Source organism: Erythrolamprus reginae, chromosome 1 (assembly GCF_031021105.1).
Source record: "Erythrolamprus reginae isolate rEryReg1 chromosome 1, rEryReg1.hap1, whole genome shotgun sequence".
Taxonomy (NCBI): Eukaryota; Metazoa; Chordata; class Lepidosauria; order Squamata; family Dipsadidae; genus Erythrolamprus; species Erythrolamprus reginae.
The window spans coordinates 116307573-116335024 of record NC_091950.1 but is presented as its reverse complement, the minus strand read 5'-3'; the positions used below and the strand labels follow the sequence as shown (position 1 = coordinate 116335024).

At 39.2% G+C, this 27452-nt stretch overlaps 1 protein-coding gene across 1 annotated transcript in view; it reads left to right on the top strand.

The window, feature by feature from the left end:
* Positions 1-27452, top strand: part of WT1 (WT1 transcription factor) — a 65287-nt gene that overhangs the window by 9262 nt on the left and 28573 nt on the right. Inside the window, exons 2-3 of the mRNA XM_070762262.1 lie at positions 1819-1941; positions 6068-6170. Coding sequence (XP_070618363.1) covers positions 1819-1941; positions 6068-6170 — 226 coding nt within the window. The remainder of the gene's footprint in view (positions 1-1818; positions 1942-6067; positions 6171-27452) is intronic.

The window sequence follows — 27452 nt, the reverse complement described above, 5'->3', positions numbered from 1 at the left end:
TAAGCTGTTTATTATTATTTGAGCGAGTGATTTTCGTCTAAAGTAGGAGGTTATTTTTCTCTCTCTCATTTAATGGGCTCTTCAGAAAGTTCGCCTTACAAAACAAGCGAGAAAAGCCAGCGAGAATGAGATTAAAGGGTAGCGTTTAACGTGTGGAATGGCAGGCAAGTTTGTCGAACAGATCGGTAACCGTCCCCCCGTCCCCCCCCACTTGTAGATGGAGGACTATTAATGGAAACGTTGCTTACGGGTTAAGGATTGGGGGGGAAACGGCCGACCCGGGCTTTTAAAAGACAGCCAAACCCCACGTGGATTCCGAACCTGGGGAAAAGACCTTGGAGACTTGTTGCTCCAAACTCTTGCAGGAACCAAAAAAAGTTTTAAAAACAATGGGATCAACATCACATACGCTCCGGATCCAGCAGTTTCTGCAGCTTTATCAAAGGAAGGCAGAGGCACTCGCAAACCCCAATTCCACGCTCGGAGTCATACTTTTATTGGAAAAATTAAAAAATTAGAAAGTTAAGAAAATTGTGTTTTTCGACTTTCCTAGAACATACATACATACATGCGTACGTACATACGTACGTACATTTATTTATTTATTCATTCATTCATTCATTCATTCATTCATTCATTCATTCAACTTCTATGCCGCCCAACCCCGAAGGACTCAGGGCGGCTTACAAAATAATAATACAAAAACAAAAAACAAAAACAAAAAAAAGAGCAGTGGAAGTGTGCCTTCCGTCCCCTGTCCTATTGTCTCTCCTATATCGCCTATATCTTTTCTTCTATTCCTATATCCTTTATCTATTCTTTCATTGATACATTTTATTCCTATATCTTATTCCTATATCCTATATCTTTATTCCTATATTTTATTCCTATATCTCTTCTATTCTTTTTCTGATATATTTTACTACGAATATATATGCAATATATATGTAAGGGGCGTGCATAAGTGCCCCAGTGTGCCTTTCGTCCCCTGTCCAATTGTCTCTCCTTTATCTCATATATCTTTTCTTCCTTTCATATATCTTCTCCTCTATTTTATCTTTTCTTCTATCCTTTTCTTTATATATATTACTACATGTCTATTCTCTTCAATGTGTATTGTGTATTGGACAAATAAATAAACAAAAAATATCCTCTATAACCTTCATTGTACATTGGACAAAATAAATAAATAAAAATATAACTTAATATCTAAAACTAACCCCATGATAAAAACCCGTTTATTATAAAAAGATATAATCACATGCATACACACCATTCATACAGTTTCGCCATGGAACTGGGGGGAGAGTTCTGGACAACTGGAAAAACTTTTTCCCTATCATCCTGGGGTGGGTTTGCTTGTAATTTATTACTTTTTAAAATAAAATAAGAAATGTATTTATACATATGAATGTGGACTTCGCGGCTGGTTGTTTGAAGAGGCGCCCATGCTTTGAAGGGACATCTTATCATCCACTTTTGATCTTTTTAAATGGGCAGTAACAGCGTCCTTTGCCCGGGCTGAGTTCGGATGTAAAAGGTAGGAGGCACTGCAGAAAAACAAGCCCGCCCTCGATTCAATGAGAACCCTGCCGTCCAGGCAGAGAGGGGTCCCAGGTGGGTGATTCTGAGTTCAGGGTTTTGGCCCCCTTTCCTTTTTTCTTTTTTGCAGAAAGAAGCCATCTGCTGCCGTTGCAGAGCGGAGCCTTCCTATTTCTGGCAACTCCTCGCCTCCTGCCTGTCTTGGAGGGACGTTGTTTGCAGGAAGGGCAATTCAAGGCCAGGCGATTCACAGCCCCTCTGTTGTTCTCTTGGCAGGTTACGGCCCGATGGCGTTTGATGGAGCTCCAAGTTACGGCCACACGCCCTCTCACCCTGGGGCGCAGTTTACGAACCACGCCTTCAAGCACGAGGACCCCATCAGCCAGCAGACGCCTTTAGGTAACGGGAGCGGAAAACATCTGGGCGAAGGAGAACCCATCCGGGTGGGAGAGAGAGGGGGAAGCTTGTTTACTACTCTCTCTCCCCCTCCCTCCCCTTTCTCTCTCCCCCTCCCTTTTTTCTCTTTTAGAATATAATAGAATAGAATTCTATTATTGTCCAAGTGTGATTGGACACACAAGGAAATTGTCCTTGGTGTATATGCTCTCAGTGTACATAAAGGAAAAGATACGTTTGTCAAGAATCATGGGGTACAACACTTAATGATTGTCATAGGAGGTCAAATAAGCAATGAGGAAACAATCAATATTAATAAAAAATCTTAAGGATACAAGCAACAAATTACAGTCATACAGTCATAAGTGGGAGGAAATGGGTGATAGGAATGGAGAGAAAAAACTAGCAGTAATAGTAGTAAATTACTACTTAGTAGTAATTTAAAGACTTAGTAAATAGTTTACTAATTACTAATTGTAAATTACAGACTTAGCAAATAGTTTGACAGTGTTGGCGGAATTATTTGTTTAGCAGAGTGATGGCATTCTGGAAAAAACGTTCTTGTGTCTAGTTGTCTTGGTGTGCAGTGCTCTGTAGCAACATTTTGAGGGTAGGAGTTGAAACAGTTTATGTGCAGGATGCGAGGGGTCAGTAGATATTTTCACTGCCCTCTTCCTCAATGGAAGGCAGGTTGGCAGCAATTGTTTTTTCTGCGGTTCTGATTATCTTCTGAAGTCTGTGAAGAGTCTTGTTGGGTTGCAGCACCAAACCAGACAGTTATAGAGGTGCAGATGACAGACTCAATGATTCCTCTGTAGAACTGTATCGGCAGCTCCATGGGCACTTTGAGCTTCCTGAGTTGGCGCAGAAGGAACTTTGACATTGGGGCCGTGCCTGTACTAACAGTTTATTTATTTAATTGGATTCATATGCCACCCCTCTCCGAGGACTCAGGGCAGCTCACAACATATACAAAAACAGAACAATAATATAAATCCAATTAAAAACAACCATTAAATCCAATTATTTATTTATTTATTTATTTGTTGGACTTGTATGCCGCCCCTCTCCGAAGACTCGGGGCGGCTCACAACATGTAAAAACAGTCACAACAATCCAATTAATTAAAATTTAACGATTTAAGAAAAGAAACCCCATATGATAACAGACACACACACAAGCATACCATGCATAAATTGACGTGCCCAGGGGAGATGTTTAGTTTCCCCATGCCTGACGACAAAGGTGGGTTTTGAGGAGTTTTCGGAAGGCAGGAAGAGTAGGGGCAGTTCTAATCTCTGGGGGGAGCTGGTTCCAGAGAGCCGGTGCCGCCACAGAGAAGGCTCTTCCCCTGGGACCCGCCAACCGGCATTGTTTGGTTGACGGGACCCGGAGAAGGCCCACCATTAAAAATTCAATTGAGCGGATTCAGCATGTCTGCGCACCTAATCTGGTTCATTCCTAATGGCAAAGAGCAGTTGGATAAATTGGACAGGGACAGGGACCGGATGTCAATAAAAGTGTAAGAATTGCAAGAGGCTTTGAAATCTCCCTGGGAATATTCTAATGCTGGGTTTTACCCCCTCGGTTGAGCCAGCAGAGTAACTTCACTGGCACTGAAGAGACCTTGCTCTCCCAGCATAAACTGCTGGTAGTCAAATGCAACCTGTGGATTGTTGAGTCAGTAATCTTTCATCAGTTGATTCAGCCTTCCACCCTTCTGAGGTTGGTAAAACGAGGACCCATATTGTTGGGGGCAATATGCTGATTAGCTTAGAGAGGGCTGTAAAAGCACCATGAAGTGGCATATAAGTCTCAGTGCAATTACTATCAGCAGATGAGTCCAATTTCCCTCAATATGATCCTCTCCAGGTTTTCTATTGGGACTTTCGGCTCCCAGAGTTTCTAGTCAGTATTGATAAGGAAGGGCCAAGGATGGCAGGAAAATACACTGCTCAAAAAAATAAAGGGAATACTTAAACAACACAATATAACTCCAAATAAATCAAACTTCTGTGGAATCAAACTGTCCACTTAGGAAGCAACACTGATTGACAATCAATTTGTGCACATTCAACTTTGCACAGAACAAAGTATTCAATGAGAACATTTCATTCATTCAGATCTAGGATGTGTTATTTGAGTGGGGCGGCATACAAATCCAAATAATTAATAAATTAATAAATAATTTTGGGGGGCATTATATATATTGGCATGGCATCAGAATGTGAAAGGAAGATTGGATTAAGTTAAACCAGTGCAAATGAGCTCTTATCTACCCAGAATTAGGACATCTACCATTGTATTCTAAAACTTTGAAACTCACATCCCTTATAGTAATCTCTTTACCTCTGGGTGAATCTACTTAAGAATCTTCCCTCTAACTTTGTTGCTTGTATATTTACAATTTATACTGACTGGTTCCTAAAATGATTGGATTGCTTAGTTGTACCCGGACTATCATTAAGTATTGTATCTTATGATACTTGATGAATTTATCTTTTCTTTTATGTACAATGAGAACATGTGCACCAAGACAAATTCCTTGTGTCTAATCACACTTGGCCAATTTAAAAAATCTAATCTATTCTGTTGGTGAATGTATCCTTTCTTTTATGTACACTGAGAGCATGTGCACTAATGATAAATTCCTTATGTGTCCAAACACACTTGCCAATAAATAGTTCTATTCTATCTACTTAAGTCCACTAAGTGCATTTCAATGAAATGACAATGACAATATCTCCAAAAAGTCTTTAGAGTTTCTAAAGTGTAGATCTAAGAAAACTCATAATTATGTAAGAATATTGTTGGTTTTGACATTGCTACTTTATTATATTTATAATCCAGCCTTTCTAATTTAAGGCAGTAACATAATGTTATTTTTTAATGTTACTGCTAAATAATTTGGGCACAGGTCTAAAGATTAAGTGTCAGTTTTAAGTACCATCAAAAGCAAAAGGGATTTCAACGGTATGTTAGCTCACCCATTCAGGAGCTTTCTGGTTTGCAGGATGCTTTGAAGCAAGGGGTAACTAACTGCATTGGGAATGGCTGTGTTCACATAGCACATTGAGTAAAACATGGTAATTCAGTGTGACATGGAAACCCAGCTATGGGGAAGGGTGCATTTGCTATGCTTGGTGCTCAGGATTTTTTTCCAAAGGGGGGAAAAACCTGCTTTGAGGCAGCTTTACAAAATTAGTTACGAATATCACTGCCCCCATATTAAAAACAGGAAACAAGTAATTGGGGGAAATAATTTTTAAAAATGGATTTATTTATTCACTCACTCACTCACTCACTCACTCACTCACTCACTCACTCACTCATTTATTTATTTATTGGATTTGTATGCCGCCCTCTCCATAGACTCAGGGCGGCTAACAACAATAATAAAAACAGCATATAAATCCAATATTAAAACAACTAAAAAACCCTTATTTTAAAACCAATCATACATACAAACAAACAAACAAACAAACAAACAAACAAACAAACAAACATACCATGCATAAATTGTAAAGGCCTAGGGGGAAAGAGTATCTCAGTTCCCCCATGCTTGACTGCAGAGGTGGGTTTTAAGGAGCTTACGAAAGGCGAGGAGGGTGGGGGCAATTCTAATCTCCAGGGGGAGTTGAGGGCCGGGGCCGCCACAGGGCTCTTCCCCTGGGTGGGGCCCAGGCTCTTCCCCTGGGCCCCACCAAACAACATTGTTTAGTTGACGGGACCCGGAGAAGGCCCGGTCCGGTGCCATGAAACAAGGCTCCCTCATCAGAAGGCCCTCCAATCACCTATTAAGTTTTGTCCAACTTTTTATTACCCCCACAAATTGGTGTTGGTAAACATGCCTGGGATAAACATATATCCATCCTAAGATAAAATGCAGGAAATAGTATAAGGGCAGACCATGAGGTCTTTTTCTGCCATCAGTCATCTATGTTTCTAAATACTGTATAGCCCACAAATGCTACAATTTGATAGCCTAGTGAAGAACTCCTTGCTGGAGCTGACCACCCTTTAAAAGGCAGCTTTAAAGTGACTAGAGAACACGGCCTCTCTGCCCCAACATGTGACATTAATCAGTCATGCGACAAGATTGTGATTTTTAAAAATGTTTTGTCTGCAGGTGACCAACAATATTCGGTGCCTCCCCCAGTGTACGGCTGCCACAATCCTGCAGACAGTTGCTCCAGTAGCCAGGCTCTTCTCCTGAGGAACCCTTACAATAGGTGAGAATCGTTACTCCACCTTCTTTTGCCTCTTGAAACTTGACTGATCAGCTTTTGGGGTTGCCCCTAAAGCTTTGCTTCAGCAAAGAGCTCCTTTTTCTCTTCTTTTTCCTTCCTTCCACTTGGCTTTATTCTACCTCTGAGAATTACCGTGTCACTACCTCTAGTTCTCTTTGAGAAAAAGGAAGAAAGAGAAAGAAATAAAAAACAGGAAACAAATAAAGAGAAAGGAGGGAAGGAAGGAAGAAGAAATAAAGAAATAAAGAAAGAAAATCAATGCTGGGAAGGGAGAATTAGCTCGATTGACTTACTAAAGATGAAAATATGTAGACAAAATTGTCAGACAACAGTGGAGTCTTTTTGGTACCACCAGGTTGTCCTCCTGATTATAACCAAATATTATTTTTGAAGGGATGATCCCATCAGACTAACGGAATAAACCAAGAAAAAGACATGTACATCCAAACATAAATAGAACTTGATTCTTTTTCTGAGTAGCTGTCAGTTGCAATATAGGCAAGGAATGATGGATCTTGGGGACACCGGGCTGGAAAACTTCATTGTAAACTTCACTGTCCCCATGAACAGCTCTCTTTGGTGTCAAGTTTTATCATGAACCCAGGCTGAAAATCTACACAATGTTTACTTCTTTAGAACTTGCCCAGTGGAATGACTGCCAAAAACAGATGAGGGTTTTGCCGTTCTACTCAATCTTTCTTTGCTCTTGTCCTCTGGTAGGATCATGTGAGTTTTTGAAAGAGAATGACACTTTCCAGAGCATTCACTGTGTGAAGTGTTTGCAATATATCATTCTGGTCTGCACTGGATTGAATGAGACTAATCTGGTTTAAGAGAAAAGTATTGGTGATGGAAGTGTTGATAGAAAGTTACAGAGCACATTCAACGGTTAATTAGCGAGCTGGAGGACTGACTACTTAGTTCCTTAATTTTTCTTCATTTTGGCCAGTCACAAAAGCCCATCTCCTGACACATGGGAGAAAGGGAACAATTGGGTGTGCTCCTTTCCACAAATACGGAAAGACAGAAAGAAATAGAGGTACTTAAAAAGTGTTAAGGGTATCTCTGATGTCCCAGAATTCTTGGGTTCTTAAATGAATCGGGACAAATGGCCTCTTCCTGCAGTTCCCACCAACTGTGAGAAAAGAGAACACTACTATTTTAAGTTTGTAGGTTGCTAGTTCAGAATGCACCATTCTTTCCTCTCTTGGATTGAGACCAGCACATTCCTGAAACCCTCAATTCAGAATTTATATCAGAGAGTTGTGGTGTGCAATGCATCTTACTCTCCTATAACAATCTGGGATTTTAAGGGGAATTTTAAAGAGAGGAGTGCAACTGTGGCTGAGAATATGATTGAGCGGACTATTTGTTACATGCATAGAATATGATTGAGAGGACTATTTGTTACATGCATACCTACCAAACTGAAGCTATCAAGCAGTTAGCTCCTGTCCTTAATGAGCTTTAGTGTTTGATCGCCATTCAGTTAAAAAGGAAAGCGGCACCAGTTAGTCCCGTCCTTGAGGCCCGCAGCCTTTGCTGTTTTGTTGGCTAAGACCATGGGGGAAGAAGGGGGGTTGGGTGGGGGTAGATCTTTTCCTTTATTTTGAGCTTGCTTACCAGCCAGAACTAAATTCTCTTCTCCCCCTCCCCTTCCCCCCACCTATTCTTAAACTTTTGGTGAACTTGGAACAATCATATGTCTCGGAAGCTGCTGAGAAATATTATGCACCAAACAAAGAGGAGCTCTTCAAAGAGGAACTATAAAACATAGTTTTATAGGCAGGCGCCCTCCATAGGAGTGGGGACTATACTTCCCAGAATTCCCAGTCAGCATAGACATGATAGCTGTAAGCCAGTGTTTCCCAACCTTGGCCACTTGAAGATATTTGGACTTCAACTCCCAGAATTCCCCAGCCAGCAAAGCTGGCTGGGGAATTCTGGGAGTTGAAGTCCAGGTATCTTCAAGTGGCCAAGGTTGGGAAACACTGCTGTAAGCTATCAGATCCTAGGCTGGAAAAGCTGCAACAGGACAACTGTACTGTAGAACTAGTTGTGTTGACTGTACTGTGTAGTTGTGTTAACTGACAAATAGCAAAAAGTCAGCATCTATCCTGTTCTCGAAGCCTACTCTTCCTGTATTAGAGAGTCTGCAGAGAGGGGCGGCATACAAGTCCAATTAATAAATAATAAATAAATAACTACGGTGATGTCAAGCATAAAAATATTAACCAATCCACCTTATTCATATAAGAAATCAACTTGAATAAGAGAACAGTACGAGACAAATATTATGATATCTGGACATTGTGGTACAAATGGAAAAGAATAAGAAAAATTGATTTACAATGAAAATTTGTATGATATTAGAATATACTGTATGTATAGGTATATAATCTTATAGTATACGGATAAGAAGGAAAAAGTTGGATGTTAACTTACTTGAAAAATATTTGGATTTGGATTTGTGCTGATGTTTGTTTATATGTTGTGTTTGTACTTTTTTAAATGTATAAAATTCTACACATACATGAGGGCAGAGGTAGGCAAAGTTGGCTCTTCTATGATATGTGGACTTCAACTCCCAGAATTCCTGAGCTAGGATGCTTGGCTCAGGAATTCTGGAAGCTGAAGTCCACAAGTCATAGAAGAGCCAACTTTGCCTACCCCTGCCCTCATGTATGTGTAGAATTTTATACATTTTAAAAAGTACAAACACAACATATAAACAAACATCAACACAAATCCAAATCCAAGTATTTTTCAAGATTATATACCTATACATACAGTATATTCTAACATCATACACATTTTCATTGTAAATCAATTTTCCTTATTCTTTTCCATTTGTACCACAATGTCCAGATATCATAATAGCTCAAATCTATTTTATCATTTATTGCCATGGTTAACCGATCCATTTCTGCACAATCAATTACTTAATTATTTCTCTATCTTCTGGTATTCTTGCATCATTCCATTTTTGTGCATACATAATTCTTGCTGCTGTCACAATATGTAACAGTAGATATTTTATGTTTCTTGAGTAAGGTTTCTTTATAATTCCTAACAAGAATAGTTCCGGGGTGAATTTGATATTGGATATTTTAAGAACCCTATTCACATTTTCACAAAATCTTTACACCAAACATGGTCTGTAGCAAGCTTTTGAGTTCTTTAAAACTTTTAATCGGGGAAAATTGTTACAAATCAGAAATGATGGGGAAGGGGGATGAAAGTCCAAAAGTTAAGATTCAGACTTTTATATCTTATCTGAATTAAATGACCCTGAATTCTGAATGCACAAAGCTGAATATCAGGTCAATGGGAGGCAATTCTTTGTCCTGTGATAATCAAGGCCAAGCAGGAGACCCCAAAAGAAGATAAGAACACAAAACACCTGAGATGGAAATGACTGTTTAGAAATTTGCAGGCAGATCCAAGGCCACACTGGGCTTTGCTTCATTAAACTTAATGAGCAACAGCTGAACTGTGGAGTTATCAGTGGTCAGCTGCAGAATAGATTAGTACCCTAGCATCTACAGCTTGGTGCTAAAAGCAATGCTGAAACAAATAGACTGGGAAAAGATGTTATTTAGGCAAAGCTCTGGCCTTGTCAGATTCCATCTTCCCCAAAATGGTATCCTTCAAGTGCATTTAAATTGTGCAATTCCTAATCATCACGGCCATGTGAACTGAGAATTATGGGAGCTGTGCCTCTCTAGAGCAGGAAGTCTCCACTCTGGTCATTAAAGGAAAGTTTAAAATAGTCTTTGCGGGAACCTCATTTTGTCCAAGCAGTTGCTAAAGATTTCTCTTATTTTAATTAGTGTTGGCTCATCTATAAATGAGCCAAATTACTATTTCTTAGCAGCTGGTTTTGCAAACCTTTCCAATCATAAGTCAATTCATTCATTCATTCTAAAACATTTATAGTCCCTTTTTCTCCATAAAGGTTTAGGTGGTCACTACAGTTATATGTTTATGTTTTTAGTCTTCTAATTTTTGTAACCTGCATTAATTTTTATTTCTATTTTTAATCTTTAAAACATTGTTTAAAGCAGCCAACAGTTCTAAACCTAGAGGTAGTATACCTAAAGATAAAGAGAAATAGCAGAGAAATGTAACAATGATGTTTTAAAGATAATTTATTTTTAAGAAAGCAACATTATATGTGAAAATATTTCAAAAATTCCCACGAGGTTGCTAAGCACAAACTGCTTCCTTGAAGAGGAGGAGTTCCAGAGGTTTAATACAGTGGAAAGATCCTTCAATTTGGTAAATTCCCTGAGTTCAGTGGAATTTATATTCCACGTGTTTGTAATACAGTATTGCTATTCTAAGGGTGTGGTGAAGTTAACAAAATGTTTAGGGTTTAAAAGTGTTGCAGAGCAATAAATCTGTCTTTTCTGTCTAATTATAACCAATTGTAAAAAACCTGTGAGAATTTACTGAACTTTGTTACATATTAGCATTATAATTGGTATAATCTGTAATCCCTATTTACGGTAATCTGTGGGTTGACAGAAGCCTGCTGTATATTTAGCGGCTTCTCTTATCTGCTCAGCATCACATAAAACCAGACTTAAAATTTCTTAAGTCTATAATTTAGAAGTTCATATAAACATTTGTTTTCTTTGTCAGATTTGCAGCAAAAATATACCACTTACCAACCAGTCATAATTTTAAAAAAATACATTTTTGACATTTACTGAACTCTTCTATATCTTTCTATGTTAAATTTCTCCTATTTTAAACCTTAATCTGTAGAAATAAAATTCTAATCTTGAAGTCCCAATTTCAGACTTCTGAGAAAGCTGAATTATATATCTTATATACATTTTGCCCTCTGGGCTCTGATTAGAACTCTTCAAATCTTAGCTTTTAGTGTTAATTCTTTGTATTTGATTTCCCCATGGCAAAGTAAGAACCCCCAAAAAGCATTGATGTCCCAGAATTCTCAATGAATGAATGAGGAATTATTTTTTCAATGTATAGACTTAAATAACTGCTGAAGTAACTGCTGAACCTCCATAATGCCTACTGACCTGAAGTTAGAACTTCAATAATTTCATAATATAGTTTTCTAAAGATAATGACGCTAGTCTGTGATACAATAAAATGTGGGATTATATTTTGAATGCTTTTTGATTTAAATTGAAATAAAAAACAGGATAATTTTTCAGTTTATACATATTACTACAAAGGACTTCTCAATAAAATTGAATGTGCAAATAAAACTGTAGAACAGGGTGGTGAATTATATTGTAAAAATGCTCAAAACACCATTCAAAAAGGTTAAATCATAACAGCCAGATCAAAGTTCATTAAATTGAGATGTTTCTTTACTCATCCAAGTAACTTCTTTAGTAAAAATTAAAAAATAATTAAGTTAGACAGAGACTCAGATGCACCAACTTTTGCCATAAAAATGATGGGAGTTTCTCCCCAAAATGTATTGCAAATGTAAATGAAGACTCAATTATGCAGGCCAAAAACACCAAAACACTCAATTAAATTTTTGCAACTATGCTTCAGAGAAACCCCTGCAGTTGTTACGGCAAGAGTTGGTGAAATTTCAATAATTCTAATCTCTCTGCTTAACTTAATTAACTGGATGGAATTGAGGGGTACTTCTTGCTTTTTAAATTTATTACATCAGTAGAATGAGAAGGGCTGCTTCCTCCTCTCTTTCTCTTTGCGTGTACCTTGTGGGATGGGAGAGGCTATTTCAAGGTCAGACAATATCAACCTATAACTAAGGAGAAATTGCCTGACAGTTTGAACAATAAATCAGTAGAAGGACTTGCCTCCAGAAGTTATGGATGATCCAACACTGGAGATTTTAAAGAAAAGATTGGACAGCCATTTCTCTGAAATGATATAGGGTAGTGATGGGGAACCTTGCTTTTCTTGAGTGCCAAAAGAGCGTGCATTCACACTACTGTGCATGTACAAGTGCCCACGCCCATAATTCAATGCCTGGGGAGGGTGAAAGTAGCTTCCCCCAATTCCCAGAAGCCCTATGGAGGCTGGAAATGGCCTGTTTCTCAACTCCTGGTGGGCCCAGTAGGTTCGTGTTTTTCCCTCCCCAGGCTCCAAAGCCTTCTCTGGAGCCAGGGGAGGGTAAAAATGCCCCCCCATCTCTCTGGAGGCTCTCTGGAAGCAAAAAGCGCCCTCCCAGAGCCTCTGTGCGAGCCAGAAATCAGCTGGTCGGCACACACATGCACATTGAACCTAAGCTAGGGCAATGGCTCGCATGCCAGTAGATATGACTCCACATGCCACCTGTGGCACCCGTGCCATAGGTTTGTGATCTCTGGTAGGGTGTCCTGCTTGAGCAGAAGGTTGGAGTAGAAGACCTCCAAGGTCCCTTCCAACTCTGTTTTTCTGTTATCTATCATATCTACCTCAATTTCTCTTTCATAGGGCTTTTTTTATAAGGTTTAATAATTCTTGTTGTCTATGTCAGCATTTGTTCCTCTTTGCTTGATTCTTTCTTTAAAGTATGATACTCAGAACAAGACACACTGCATACCATTGTAGAATTATTACAGGTTGCAATAAAATTGTTACTTTCTGTAATTTGAAAAAGAGGCTTTAATCGGCACAGCCTTTCTTGCAAGAACAAGAAGGCTTTATTTAAGACTTTAAAGGTTTTTTAAAAATATGTTAACTTTCCATATATATGTTTCTTAACTTCACTGGAAAAGCTTGTTTATTAAAGTCTTTAGAATCCACTGTTAAATAAAAATATCTAGGAATGAGATATATAAAACTGAAGCAACGTTGGATAATTTCCTCTCTTTTTTCCTCTGATCTTTGTCCCTGAAGACCATCTGTTTGTTTTTTGTCTTTGAGTGTGGAATGAAAGTATAGTAGAAGCACTATGGATAAATTGTTGCTATTGCCAAATATTATTATGAAATGAGACAGACCTTTTTCCTGCTTGTTCTTTAGCAGTGGTGATCTCTCTTGTAAGTTTGTTAATAAATCAAAGACTTTTTTTGCCTTGCTGATGACCAAACATTTATATCCTTAAAGTTGCTGTTTTAGACAAACATACTATCACTCATTAAAGTGATTAGAACTGAACCAGATGTAGCCTGTCCAAGAATGAGACTGCAGGGAAAAAATGCCCATGGTAACATATTTCTTATATATATAATGAAAGAACAACACTGTTAATTAGTAGAATTGATAGGATGACTTGAGAAACTATAATTGAATTTCCACAATATGCTTGACAAGTTTAAGGTGTTTACTTAATTTATTAACCCAGATAGATATGGGAGAAAGTTAATCATGTTGTGATATTTCAAAAATCTAGTCAACTAAATAGATTTTCAAGGAAGTTAAACAAGGGTGCAGACCCAGCTGAAAATTCAATAACTTCTATTAACACTATTTCATTTTATTACATTAAAATGACTTTTGCCTGCCAATACCTGGAGATGAAAATATATCTCTCAAACCCTGATTGGTCACAACCAATGTACCTTGTAATTTTTTTTCGGTGTGGGCGGAAAAGTATAGTGTCTGAGCGACAGTCCCTTTGGGACTGGGCGGCATAGAATAATAAATAAATAAATAAATAAATAAATAAATAAATAAGAAAAAAATCCCTTCTTTTTCATTAAAAGAAAATAATTATTTAAAAAAACCCAAAATCCATTACTATTAAAACTAAATCAACCAGCAAAACCAAAAACATAACTATTAATAAGAACAGGTGAGGGCTGGTTTTTTTCTCTCTGTTATTATTTAAGTGCTTTTACCATATGCTTTAAATGAAGAGTCACTTCTCTCTCTGTTTCTCTCTCTTTCCTGTCATTCTCTGCCTCAATCATTTTCTCATTTCTCTTTTCTCCCCTTTTTTCTATTATTTCTCTCTATCTCTTCCTTCCACTCTTCTCTCTCTCTTGTTTTCTCTGTCTCTCTCTTTCTTGCTTTCTTCCTCTCTCTCACTCTCTTCCTTCCTCTCTCATCTCTCTCTCTCCCCCTCTTTCTCTCTCTTCTTCTCACTTTCTCTCTCTTGTTTTCTCTCTCTCTTGCTTTCTCTCTCTCTCACTCTTTCTCTCTTGTTTTCTTTCTCACACTCTTTCTCTCTCTTGTTCTCTCTCTCTTGCTATCTCTTTCTCTCCCCCTTTCTCTCTCTCTCTCTTTCTCACTTTCTCTCTATCTTGCTGTCTGTTGCTCTCACTCACTCTCGTTCTCTCTCCGTTCTTCTCAGCGGTGACGTGCGCACGCCCTGCCTGTCTCACCTTTGCCGAGAGCACTTTCGTCCCAGGCTCTCAGCAAGGGGGTTGCAGGAGAGACGGGGCAGGCGTTCTCTCAGCTGAGGCCGGCAAAGGTGATATTCAATGTTGGGGGCGCACGGGTGGTTGCGCGCGCTCCCTATCCCCCTACTAGCCCACTCGGAATATTCAAAATAAGAAAAGCCTTTGCCGGCGAAGGTTTTTCTTATTTTGAATATTCCGAGTGGGCTAGCAGGGAGATAGGGAGCACGCGCAACTGCCCGCGCGCCCCCGACATTGAATATCACCTTCGCCGGCCTCCGCTGAGAGAACGGCTGCCCCCCTTGCTGAGAGCCAGGGACGAAAGTGCTCTCGGCAAAGGTGAGATGAGCAGGGCGTGCGTTCCGGGTGCGGGAGGAGCTGCGCTGAAAGGCAGGAGGTGGCGGAGGAGCAGAGGGGGCAGATCGGGCAGGCAGTGGGCAGCGCGGAAAGGCCGAGGGGGCCGGAGGCACCGTGGGGAGGCAGGGGTGGCCGCAGCTCCCTTCCCTTCTGCTGCTGGCGCCTCCCCGCCCCCCCGCGGGCTGGCAGGGGGATGGGGACTGCACGCCCATGGAAAAGGGCGCACAGGGGGTATTTTGGGGCACGCAGGCGCGCGGGCGCGCAGCCTACGGGGAATGGTGGTCACAACCCATGAGTCATGCCTACTGTTTTTTTCCTTGACTAATGAGGAAGGGGTCCTGTCATTATTCTAGTGTAAGGATGTCATACTGTGACAGGATTGGAGGAAGTAGCTAGGGACTCTGTTTTTTTTTCAAAATGGTAATTCTTTGCCTAAACTGCCAGGTCCATCAAAATGGAGGTATGATCTAGGTAGTGGCTCATTGAATTAAATGTAAAAACATAGTCTTCATCTGCTGAGAATATTGCATTGGTGTAAAATGGCCAGGCAGAAGAAAGGAAAGCAACGCTTGCTTTAAAAATTCATTGGGTATACTCTATTCAAGTTACGTTATGCATTTTGATACAGAAAACATGTTTGAAGCTGAAAATTTACTATGAGTCACACTTGCAAAGTCTTTAAGAGTGGAGGAGTTGCAGCTCAGATTATAGTTCTTTCTGCACCAAGGTCAAGAGCTTGTAGGCTGCAATAGAGGCCAAAACAAACTTTTTGTGATCTACTACTGGCTTCCCTTTAAGATATTTCCCTGCTCAGTATTAATTTTCTTTTATTTCATTCCAGCTAACATTAATTCTGCCTGCACAAATGTTTTCCTCTTCCTTATTTTATTTCTAAAAAAAAATCAAGTACAGTTAATCTCCAGTGATTTGGGAAATTCAAACTATTGCAATCATTTTCTTTTGAATTTAGTTCTTTTGAATTTTGCTTTAAAACAATTATTTGAAATAAGGGGCATCCTTCTCAAGAATGCAATTTTCTGTACTGAGAGTTGTAAGAAAATTTAAATTATATGTGAATAAATTACATAGTAGTTTTTAATACCTCTGAGATGCTATCATAAATAACCTCATGCAGTTATTTTCTGATCCCTCATAAATTAAAAGGCATAGTAATCTGGATTTTTTAATTTCTATTCCAGTTAATTTTCATTAATTGCAGTTAAAATATATGTACATGCACCTCTATGCATGTTTATTCAAATGTTATTCTACTGCTTTAGATTTATAATGGAAACTCATAGTTCCAGGAAATTTTTTTTTTTTTTTTTCCATGTACCAAATACAGCAAATATTTTTTGCTGTTCTTCTAGACATGGGGATTAGGAGATTTCTGAGCAGATAAAGTTCTGTCTTTAGTAGGTTTTCTTGATTTCCATTTTTCATTACACTTTATTTTTAGAATTTTAGGATTTTTCATATTCATTTACATGGATTCACAGCACAGGTAAAATCCAGCTGGTTCTCACCAGTTTCCGCAACCATTGATAAATTGCTTAGGCAGTTTGGAGAAAATAAATAAAAATAAACCGCAGGAGAGGGTTCCCTCCTCTCTTCAGTTAATAGCTCCCCTTAACAGTTGCAGTTGGAATGTAGCCATAAATACGGAATCAAATCAATAAACAACAAAAACTGACAGGATTAGGGCTGGGAAACCCATCAATCACCCATCTAGGGATGGGATTAACCTCTTCTCTTCAGGAAGAACGACAAGATTACAAAGATTTCCATTATAAAGAATATTAAGTAGCACTTGTGTGATCAGCTGATACTCCCTGGAGTTTCCCAAGACCTTTTATAGTTGCTGTAATGTTAGCTACTTCTTGTTTCTTCTTGGGGAAAAAGATACAGGAGCGGACAATGATGGACTTTGATCATACAGGCTGTGATCTGTATAATCTGTATAATCATACAGATCACAGCCTGTATGATCAAAGTGCATCACACTTTGGTCTAGCCAGCTGTATTGCTTCAGCTGTGAAGCACCCAAATTAGAACATACGGAATATATAATTCCCCATGTAAATTCTATACTCCCTATAAATATAGAATTCCCCAATATAGAGAGTTGGAAGGGTTAATGGCTTTTGGCTGCATACCCCTGCTTTCAATTAGCCTGAGCAGCTGCTATTAGTTTCCCACTCAGCTGCTGTGCTTGCTTTGGGGTAGATTTTTTTAAAAAAAGGGGAATGGTTGTTTTTAGTTTTCTGCATTGTTTTAGTGGTTCCTGGCACTATCCTTTTGTGGTGTACTTCCCTCAGTGTTTTTGAAAGCCTCTAGTGATTGGTCTCACTCTTAAGGAAATTTCTCCTTAGTCTTAAATTGCTTCTTTCTTTCTATCCATTGTTCCTTGATGTGCTTTTGGTGCTTTGGAAAATAGATTGACTGCCTCCTTTTTGTTAGAGCCCATCAAATTTCTTGACAGAACAATTACTCAGTGGAACAACTTGCCTCCAGAAGTTGTAAATGCTCCAACACTGGAAGTTTTTAAGAAGAGATTGGATAATCATTTTGTCTGAAGTGGTGTAGGGTTTCCTGCCTAAGCAGGGAGTTGGACTAGAAAACCTCCAAGGTCATTTCCAACTCTGTTATTCTATTCTATTTTAAGTAGTGGAATTTTATTGTGCTATTTTATTGTGAGTTGGATAAAGAAGAAATTTCCTAAAGGATGAGACCAATAAAGTTGGCCATGACCAAGCCATGACCACTAAGCCACATTCAGAACCGGTAGGGGAAATTTTCACATTTTACCACTGATTCAGAGATTGTAGTTTATAAGATTGGTTTTTAATGTTACTAGGGCTTTTAGATTAACTACTTAAATTAATTGTATTTAGGATGTTTATATTGTTTCTTTTATATGTTGTAAGCCGCACTGAGTCCTCAGAGAGGGGTGACATATAAATAAATAAATAAATCAATAAATCAATCAATCAATCAATCAATCAACAAACAATAAATAAATAAATATATATTGAAACCAATTTTTATGCTGGATTGAATACAGGGCTTCTAGCAGGGGTGAAATTCAGCAGATTCTGACAGATTCTGAAGAATCATTAGCAGAAATTTTAAGTAGTTTGGAGAACTGGCAAATATCTGCTTGGTACCAGAGTGGGGAGGCAATGTAGATTTTGCAGTATCCTTCAGTTCTAATTGAGCCAATATATCAACAGTAACACTGTGTTATTTGCACTTCATGTATGGAATGTTTCCCAATAAATGGAATATAGCTATACTGAGCCTGTATATAATTTTTGTTTTTGTGAACTGGCCATGCCTGGAGATTATTAAAATGCAGAATTTTTGATAGTACTGTCAGTCATGATAGTACATTGGAGAAATTATCTCCAAAAATATTATACCTCTGAACCCAGTGGTCTCTAAGCTTTGGGAGCTATTGGGCATTTGTGGAATTTTGAATCTATATTTTGGCCTATCTCATTAAATGACTGCTATGATACACCATTCACAGATGTTTTCTTTGTGCTAGAAAAAGCATAGAACATTCATAGCCATGTTGAAGCTTGAGGAAAGAAAATGGTCTCCACCATTATCCTTAGTGTTTTGCATGAGGTCTTACTGGCTCACAGGATTTTATAGGTTCTGGAGATAAAAATCTGAAAGTGAAATACATTGAAGTTCCAAAGAAAGGCAAAATAGGGTTGCCTCTTCATTATGAATTAATGGAAATATGGAACTTAAAAGCAAATTCTAAAGTATTCATATATCAAAAATAATTATAAATTCAGGTGTAAAATGTCACGAACAGAAGCAATCACATGCAGAATCACTGTTTCACACACAAGCCTGCACATTAGAATACTTCCTTAAAATTTTTGTAAAATGCAGACTGATTCAAACATTCATGCATGTAGAATTGGGGCATCCTATAAATTATGTAACTAAACAAAACTGCAACAATCCACAATTAATTTCCATAAAGATACATAGCTGTATTTCGTACAAAAACAAAAAAAAAGTATGAAGTGAATTGCCAGTTGCATGCAAAGCCAATATACATGCAATTATGTCACATATGAATACAGTGATGCCTTATCTTACGAACTTAATTGGTTCCAGGACAAGGTTCATAAGGTGAAAAGTTCGTAAGATGAAACAATGTTTCCCATAGGAATCAATGGAAAAGTGAATAATGCATGCAAGCCCAAAACTCACCCCTTTTGTCTTACGACGCTGGGAATCCCCGCCTCTGGACTTCTGAAGCTCCCGTTTTTGCACTGCTGGGATTTCCCTGAGGCTCCCCTCCCTGGGAAACTCCACCTCTGAGCTTCTGTGTTTTTGCGATGCTGTGAGTTTGCTGAGGCTCCCCCTCACTGGGATTCAAAGCAGTGCTGGCAAAAATGAAGGGAATCCCAGCGAGAGGAGCCTCAGCGAAATCGCAGGATCGCAAAAACATGGAAGTCCAGAAGTGGGGCATCCCAGCGGTGGCGGCTTGAATGAAAATAGTTCAGAAGAAGAGGCAAAAAAATCTTAAACACCGGGTTCGTATCTCGAAAAGTTTGTATGAAGAGGCGTTTGTAAGACGAGGTATCACTGTATTTACAAGGTATTGCTATAAATAACTGCAGCAAAACATGACATGGAGGCATGTTTATATATTTACCATATTTCATATACAAATAATTGTATCAAGATGTTGACTATTTATTTATTTAAATTTGTATGCCGCCTACCTCTCAAAGGACGCTGGGCGGCTTCCAACAAGAAAAAAATACATTTTAAGGGCAATTTAAAACAGTTAAAAACCTTTAACAATCATACATATCTTTTTGAGGTTGGATCTAAAGAGCCAGGTCTTTCCAGAAGACCAGTAGGGTGGGGGTGGTATGGATCGCTGGAGGTAGTTGGTTCCAGAGAGCTGGAGCTTCCACAGAGAAGGCCCTTCCCCATGGCCCCATCAACTGACACTGTCTAGCTGACAGGACCCAAAGAAGGCCAACCCTGTGGGCCTGTGGCCCTTATTGGCGGCTGGGAGCTGTGGCACATCCAACATAAATTTATGCGAAGACAAAACAGCACTCCATGTACGACTCCTAAACCAACTCTCTTTGAGGAGAAAAACCCAGCAGCTCTTCATAAATGTGACCGATGAATCACCTTAGTTTCTCCCATCACTCTATATTGGTTTACTTGATATATCCTAAACATTCCAACAAGTGTTTTTCTTTTAAGAAGTAAATACAGATTTGATTTTGGCATATTTCAGAATATTTGGCCTTAGGTAAAGGTTACTAATTAAATTTTAAACAATGAACTCCCCCCCCCCCAACATAACACACAGTGGATTTTCATAAAAATGACAAGAAGCCCGTTTCCAGAACTTCCAACAGGATACACTTAAGAAATATTTCGGACAAGACCCAAAATATTTGTGAACAATGCGAAGTCGGTGGCGTAAAGGAAAAGTTAAAATTAGTATTTGACCTTTTGTTTTTCTAATTGCTCAGATTATATCTCTCACCAAATAGTTTCTCCGTGCTGAAATTCATACTGACCAATAATAAAGGAAAGTACAGTATTTGTAGTTCAGGGTTGATATGAGGGGTCTTTGGTGCCTTCTGAGATTGCTTGTTTTCTTGCAGACGTTTCATTATCCAAACTAGGTAACAGCATCAGTGCTAGTCATCACTAACACTGATGATGCTTCCTAGTTTGGGTAATGAAATATCTGCAATAAAACACGCAAGCTCAGCAAGCACCAAGGATACCTTATGCTGATAGATAATTTATATTGACTCTATGATTAACTGTACTTATAGGCTTTTGAATGATTGAACGCTGGGAAAGTTTATAGGTATTGCCATTAATACCAGAGGTGGGCAGGCAGGATGGGGTGGAACACAATTCCATCCACGTAAATGAAGCTGCATGCCCAGCTCCAGCTGACCAGTGGCAGTCACTTCCAGGATTACAGGTCTTGGTTGAGCTCTCCTTTTTTCTCCTGCTGCTGTGTCTGCATCTGTGCTCCTTGCTTTTTCCCTCTTTCCTCCTTCCTGGCCTCAGACGAGCTTCCCTCTCTCAGCAGGGAAAAAGCTTCCCTCGCAGCAGCAGGGGAAAAAAAAAGGAGAGCTGAGCCAAGCTGAGCCGAGCCATGTCAAAGCGGTCTGGGCTGCGGTCTCTTTCCCCCTTGTGAAGCCCTCGCAGCTAAGATAAAAAGACATCATGTGGCAATAATAACCTTGTGTCTCTATCGGCTTTCCAATATTTTAAAATCCCATCCTCCTCCTCGGAAAGTGGCAGGGAGACCAGCACCAGCAGGAGTTGTGGGGGGCCCATTTCCTCCCCCCTCTTTTCTCAACCGCTCATCGGCACCCATTCGTCTAGCTACCCAGCCTGAGGCGGGGGCAACCCAGGAAGGAGAGTGTGGGAAACGCAAAACAAATTGTGACCCTAGTGAGTGACACTGGTGAAGTTGTAAGTCGAGGACTTAACAGTTCACTTGAATGATGATGATTGTTCAAGCCACTCTCACCTGGTCACATGGCCAGCAAGCCACTCCTACCCAGTCACTTGATCATCAAACCACACCCAAAGTGTGGCAGTAAAAATTATGGATGCCCATCACTGGAGGTTCCCATCATAATGTTTTGTGTGCGCACTTGAACGTCCCCTTGTGCAATTCTGCTTCCATGCATGTTCAATAGCTAGAATCAGGCCAAAACACAGCTGAGGAGTTGATTAGCTGTGCTTCAGGTGAAGGAATAAAGGAAAGTATAAAAGGGAGGCCCCTTTTTCAAGCAGCAGCAGAGGAAAAAAACCTTCAAAACAGTAAAATATTCTGAAAAAAATATGAAAAAAACATTGGCAGCATCCTGTGGGGTGGGATGACTTTGGAACTTTGAATCCAAATTGTCATTTCCTTTGGTAACTTTGAATAAGTTGATTGTCATTGGACCAGAAGTACCTATGAGACCGCCTTCTGCCGCACGAATCTCAGCGGCCGATTAGGTCTCCCAGAGTTGGCCTTCTCTGGGTCCTGTTGACTAAACAATGTCGGTTGGCGGGGCCCAGGGGAAGAGCCTTCTCTGTGGTGGCCCTGGCCCTTTGGAATCAACTCCCTTCAGAGATTCGAACAGCCCCCACCCTCCTCGCCTTCTGTAAAATGCTGAAGACTCACCTCTGTCACCAGGCGTGGGGATGATTACCTCCCCCCTTTGTTGTTTCTCTGACCTCTGTAGTATGATTAATTGGGTTGAGTGTGTATGAGTGCGTAGTTGTGATTTTATGATATTGATTATTTTATATAAATGTTTTTTGACTTTTTAAATTTTAATATTAGATTTGTAATATATTGTACTATTGTTGTGAGCCGCCCCGAGTCTTCGGAGAGGGATGGCATACAAATCTAAAATTATTATTAATTATTATTATTATTATTATTATTAAATCAAGCCCTCTCTGTAGTGCAATTTATTATTGAATTGAAGATCATTCTGTTTTCTAACTTATTTGTTCCACTTCTCTATGCCCAATCTATATAAACACATGACAGTGTACTTTGAGAAGATTACATCCAATTTGGTTTCTCTGTCATTATGAGTAAAAAGAATATCCCTATTAATGTCCAAGTTCTAGCTCTCTTCTCAAACCTGGCAGTTTTTGTGTCTTTTTGCTGATGACAAGATGAGTAAGTATATGACTTGATGAAAAAGCAGATTAAGGGGAAAAAAAAGAGGTTTTGTGGAGGAGGCTCTTATAAATGAACTGTCAAATGAAATAAAGTTAAAGGAAAAATCTCCTGCTGTAAATGCAAGGTCTGGCTCTTCTAATAAAAATCAAGGCTCTTGAGGAATTAATTACATCAGCATTACAAGAAGAATGCATGGAATTGCAAAATGTGGTGGCACAGACCAGCACGAGCTTCTGTTGGAAAAAGAAAACTGCAGGAGTGTCTTAACAATTTCTGAACTGATATGCAGGTCATTGTAGTGGCGTAATAGTAATTTGGATAGTCTAATGAATAATTGTATGCTGAGGTAATGACAAATGGTATTACACATACCTTGCAATTTAAGTCATCTAACTTTACTTTCTTCAGGTGCCTCTCTCTCTCTCTTTGTGTACATGTAAAAATATTATGACAAAATTTAAGCTCTCCTTGTAGAGATAATGATTTAAAACATATTTTGCTATGTTTTGCTATTGCAATTCAGAAAACAAGCTACATTAATTTACAATAAATGGATGGTTCATGTAAATATGTTTTTAGGATATATTAAACACATTAAGGTTTTTACGGAAATATTTTGTTTCATAATTAAGATCAGGATACAAATCAGTAGAGCATATATATATATATATATATATATATATATATATATATATATATATATATATATATATGTTTTCGTAGATTTTCACGGGTACAGGTATGACGGTCTTGGTATATTCGGGTTTCTTCCCGTGTAGGATTTGGAAATTTCTGGCGACGTTTCGATGAGGTCTCACTCATCATCTTCAGGCTGGTGTTTCTGTCCTTTTTCTCAGGCGAAAAAAGAAAAAACCTCCTCCCTTTTCCAACACTTCAAAACCACAGGACATGAAATTGATTTTGACAGTACCAAATTAATTTCCAAAACAGAACACTACAGCAAAAGAATAATCATGGAAGCGATCGAGATAGAAAAACATCCCCAAAATATGAACAAGCGGGATGATACCTCTCGCTTACCAGACATCTGGAAACCAGCCCTCAAACATATCCCAGCCACAGAAACCAGACTCAGGACACACATTGTAAAGCAATCAAGCAGCCTACAAGTTCTAACTACACAGGACATCACGCCTAATCTACAACCATTAACTAACCAGCATACCTCAGCTACATCAACGACCCCAATTGTTACCCCTCTGACTCACCAGGAAGTTTCTACACAGCAGGCAATTACTGAGCCATCAAACCACACCCAGCCACCAGTATTTATAGAAGGAATGCAGCTCAGGTCTCGCAGTCTTCGCCTGAGAAAAAGGACAGAAACACCAGCCTGAAGATGATGAGTGAGACCTCATCGAAACGTCGCCAGAAATTTCCAAATCCTACACGGGAAGAAACCCGAATATACCAAGACCGTCATATATATATATATATATATATATATATATATATATATATATATATATATATATATATATATATGTGTGTGTGTCACATGTTTAAGCTGAATTTGAAAATTAAGGGAGACTAGGATAGATCTATTTCGGCCTTATTTTGGCCTCATCAGCTAGCCATACCCACTGGGACTTGAACCTGCAACCTTTGCCTTGTAAGGCAGAGAATTATCCTCTAGGCTACAGTATCCAATCCCTTCAGCTCTGTACCAGGGAAGGGTTACATTTTGTGTCGAATCACCCTGGTATATTGAAGGAACATCACAGCTCCTTTTTTGCCTCTCAGCCCAATCCAGGGCCATTTCCAAGGCAGTTAATTTTATTGATAGCCGACAATTCTATCTGTATGTGTCACATGTTTAAGCTGAATTTGAAAATTAAGGGAGACTAGGATAGATCTATTTCGGCCTTATTTTGGCCTCATCAGCTAGCCATACCCACTGGGACTTGAACCTGCAACCTTTGCCTTGTAAGGCAGAGAATTATCCTCTAGGCTACAGTATCCAATCCCTTCAGCTCTGTACCAGGGAAGGGTTACATTTTGTGTCGAATCACCCTGGTATATTGAAGGAACATCACAGCTCCTTTTTTGCCTCTCAGCCCAATCCAGGGCCATTTCCAAGGCAGTTTATTTATTTTATTATTTTTATTATTTATTACTTAGATTTGTATGCCGCCCCTCTCCGAAGACTCGGGGCGGCTCACAACATGTAAAAAACAAATCATAAGCAATCAGACAGATTTAAAATATTTAAATATTTAAAAACCCATATGCTAACAGTCACACACACAGACATACCATGCATAAATTAAACGTGCCCGGGGGAGATGTTTCAGTTCCCCCATGCCTGACGGCAAAGGTGGGTTTTAAGGAGTTTACGGAAGGCAGGAAGAGTAGGGGCAGTTCTAATCTCCGGGGGGAGTTGGTTCCAGAGGGCCGGGGCCGCCACAGAGAAGGCTCTTCCCCTGGGGCCCGCCAACTGACATTGTTTAGTTGACGGGACCCGGAGAAGGCCCACTCTGTGGGACCTAATCGGTCGCTGGGATTCGTGCGGCAGGAGGCGGTCTCGGAGATATTCTGGTCCGATGCCATGAAGGGCTTTAAAGGTCATAACCAACACTTTGAATTGTGACCGGAAATTGATCGGCAACCAATGCAGACTGCGGAGTGATGGTGAAACATGGGCATACCTAGGTAGGCCCATGACTGCTCTCGCAGCTGCATTTTGCACGATCTGAAGTTTCCGAACACTTTTCAAAGGTAGCCCCATGTAGAGAGCATTACAGTAGTCGAATCTCGAGGTGATGAGGGCATGAGTGACTGTGAGCAATGAGTCCCGGTCCAGATAGGGCCGCAACTGGTGCACCAGGCGAACCTGGGCAAACGCCCCCCTCGCCACAGCTGAAAGATGTTGTTCTAATGTGAGCTGTGGATCGAGGAGGACGCCCAAGTTGCGGACCCTCTCTGAGGGGGTCAATAATCCCCCCCCCAGGGTGATGGACGGACAGATGGGATTGTCCTTGGTTAATTTTATTGATAGCCGACAATTCTATCTGTATGTGTCACATGTTTAAGCTGAATTTGAAAATTAAGGGAGACTAGGATAGATCTATTTCGGCCTTATTTTGGCCTCATCAGCTAGCCATACCCACTGGGACTTGAAAATATATATATATATATATATATATATATATATATATATATATATGAATATATATATATATATATATGTTTTTTTTATGTCGGATCACCCTGGTAAATTGAAGGAACGTCACAGCTAAAAAAAACATTTTATATATATATATATATATATATATATATATATATATATATATATATATATATATATATCCAAAACAAACACAAGCCCCCCAAATATATCTTAGATCTAACCAACCACTGTCTGACCAATACATACTTCATCTATAATGAACAAAGATATAAACAGATAGAGGGAGCCCCCATGGGATCACCCCTCTCACCTGTCATCGCCAACCTCTATATGGAATATTTTGAAAATAATGCATTAGAGCAATCTAAACACAAACCTAAACTTTGGCTGAGATATGTTGATGATACCTTTGTAATTTGGCCACATGGAAGAGAAAAACTAGACAATTTCCTCACACATCTCAATAGCCTACACCCCAAAATAAAATTTACTATGGAAACAGAAGCCAATGATCAACTTCCCTTTCTGGATGTACTAATCTATAAAAAACCCAATGGCACCCTATGACACACCATCTACCAAAAGAAAACCCATACCAACCATTATTTAAATGCACACTCCCACCACCACCCCGCACAGATCACCTCAGTAGCCAAAACTCTCATCACCAGAACCAAACACCTAGCTGACCATGAGCACTTAAAAACTGAATTGAACAAATTCAAAGATGTATTAATTTCTAACGGATTCGAAAGGAAAACAATCACAAACCTAATCAAAAAAAGAGACACCCCCCAAAAATCAAGATCAAGAACAGGCTAATGGTACCACCCTCATCCCTTACATCAAGGGCACCACAGACAAAATTAGTAAAATTTTGCACAAACATAAGATCAAAACTTCATTTGTCACTAACCAAAAAATAGCAAACATCCTAAGGAACCCAAAAGATAAAATCCGACTAGAACACCAAGGAATCTATGAAATCCCTTGCAAAACATGTGCAGCCACATACATTGGACAAACCAATCGAAGAGTGAGTGCACGCATTGCAGAACATAAGAATGCAGTTAAAAAAGAAGAAAAGACTTCCTCCCTTGTCCAGCACATTAAAAAAACAGGGCACGAAATTGACTTTGAAAAAACTAAATTACTTTCCAAAACAGAAAATTTATATAGAAGAATTACTATGGAAGCAATAGAGATTGAGAAACACCCCCTCTGCATAAACAAAAGAGATGATACGTCCCGCCTACCAGAGATTTGGAAACCAGCCTTAAACAAAAAAAACATTTCATAATAATCACCATGTCAATCCTTCAAGTAATTGTGATTCCACCAACCAATCAAATCACTAAAACATAGTCACCCAATCTATTTGCTACATTCAAACCAAATCTCCACCCCTAACACTATATATAAGGAAGAAATGGCAGTTGCAAACATTTCATATTTACAACAGCACGAAGCTTAAAACTTCAGCCTGATGATGGTGAATGTGATTTCACCAAAACGTCGCATAGACACTCAAAATATTACACGGGGCAAAACCCGAACTCAGAACAATCTACACACACACACACACACACACACACACACACACACACATATACATACATGTACATCCAGAAAACAGAAATATTCTTTTTTATCTAAACAGTGTATTTAGAAGCTTGTAAATATGTTTAATTCACTTTTTAGCCAGCAAAACATTTTTCCTGGAAAACGTCATGGAAAGAGAGATTTTTCAAATGATAACTTGT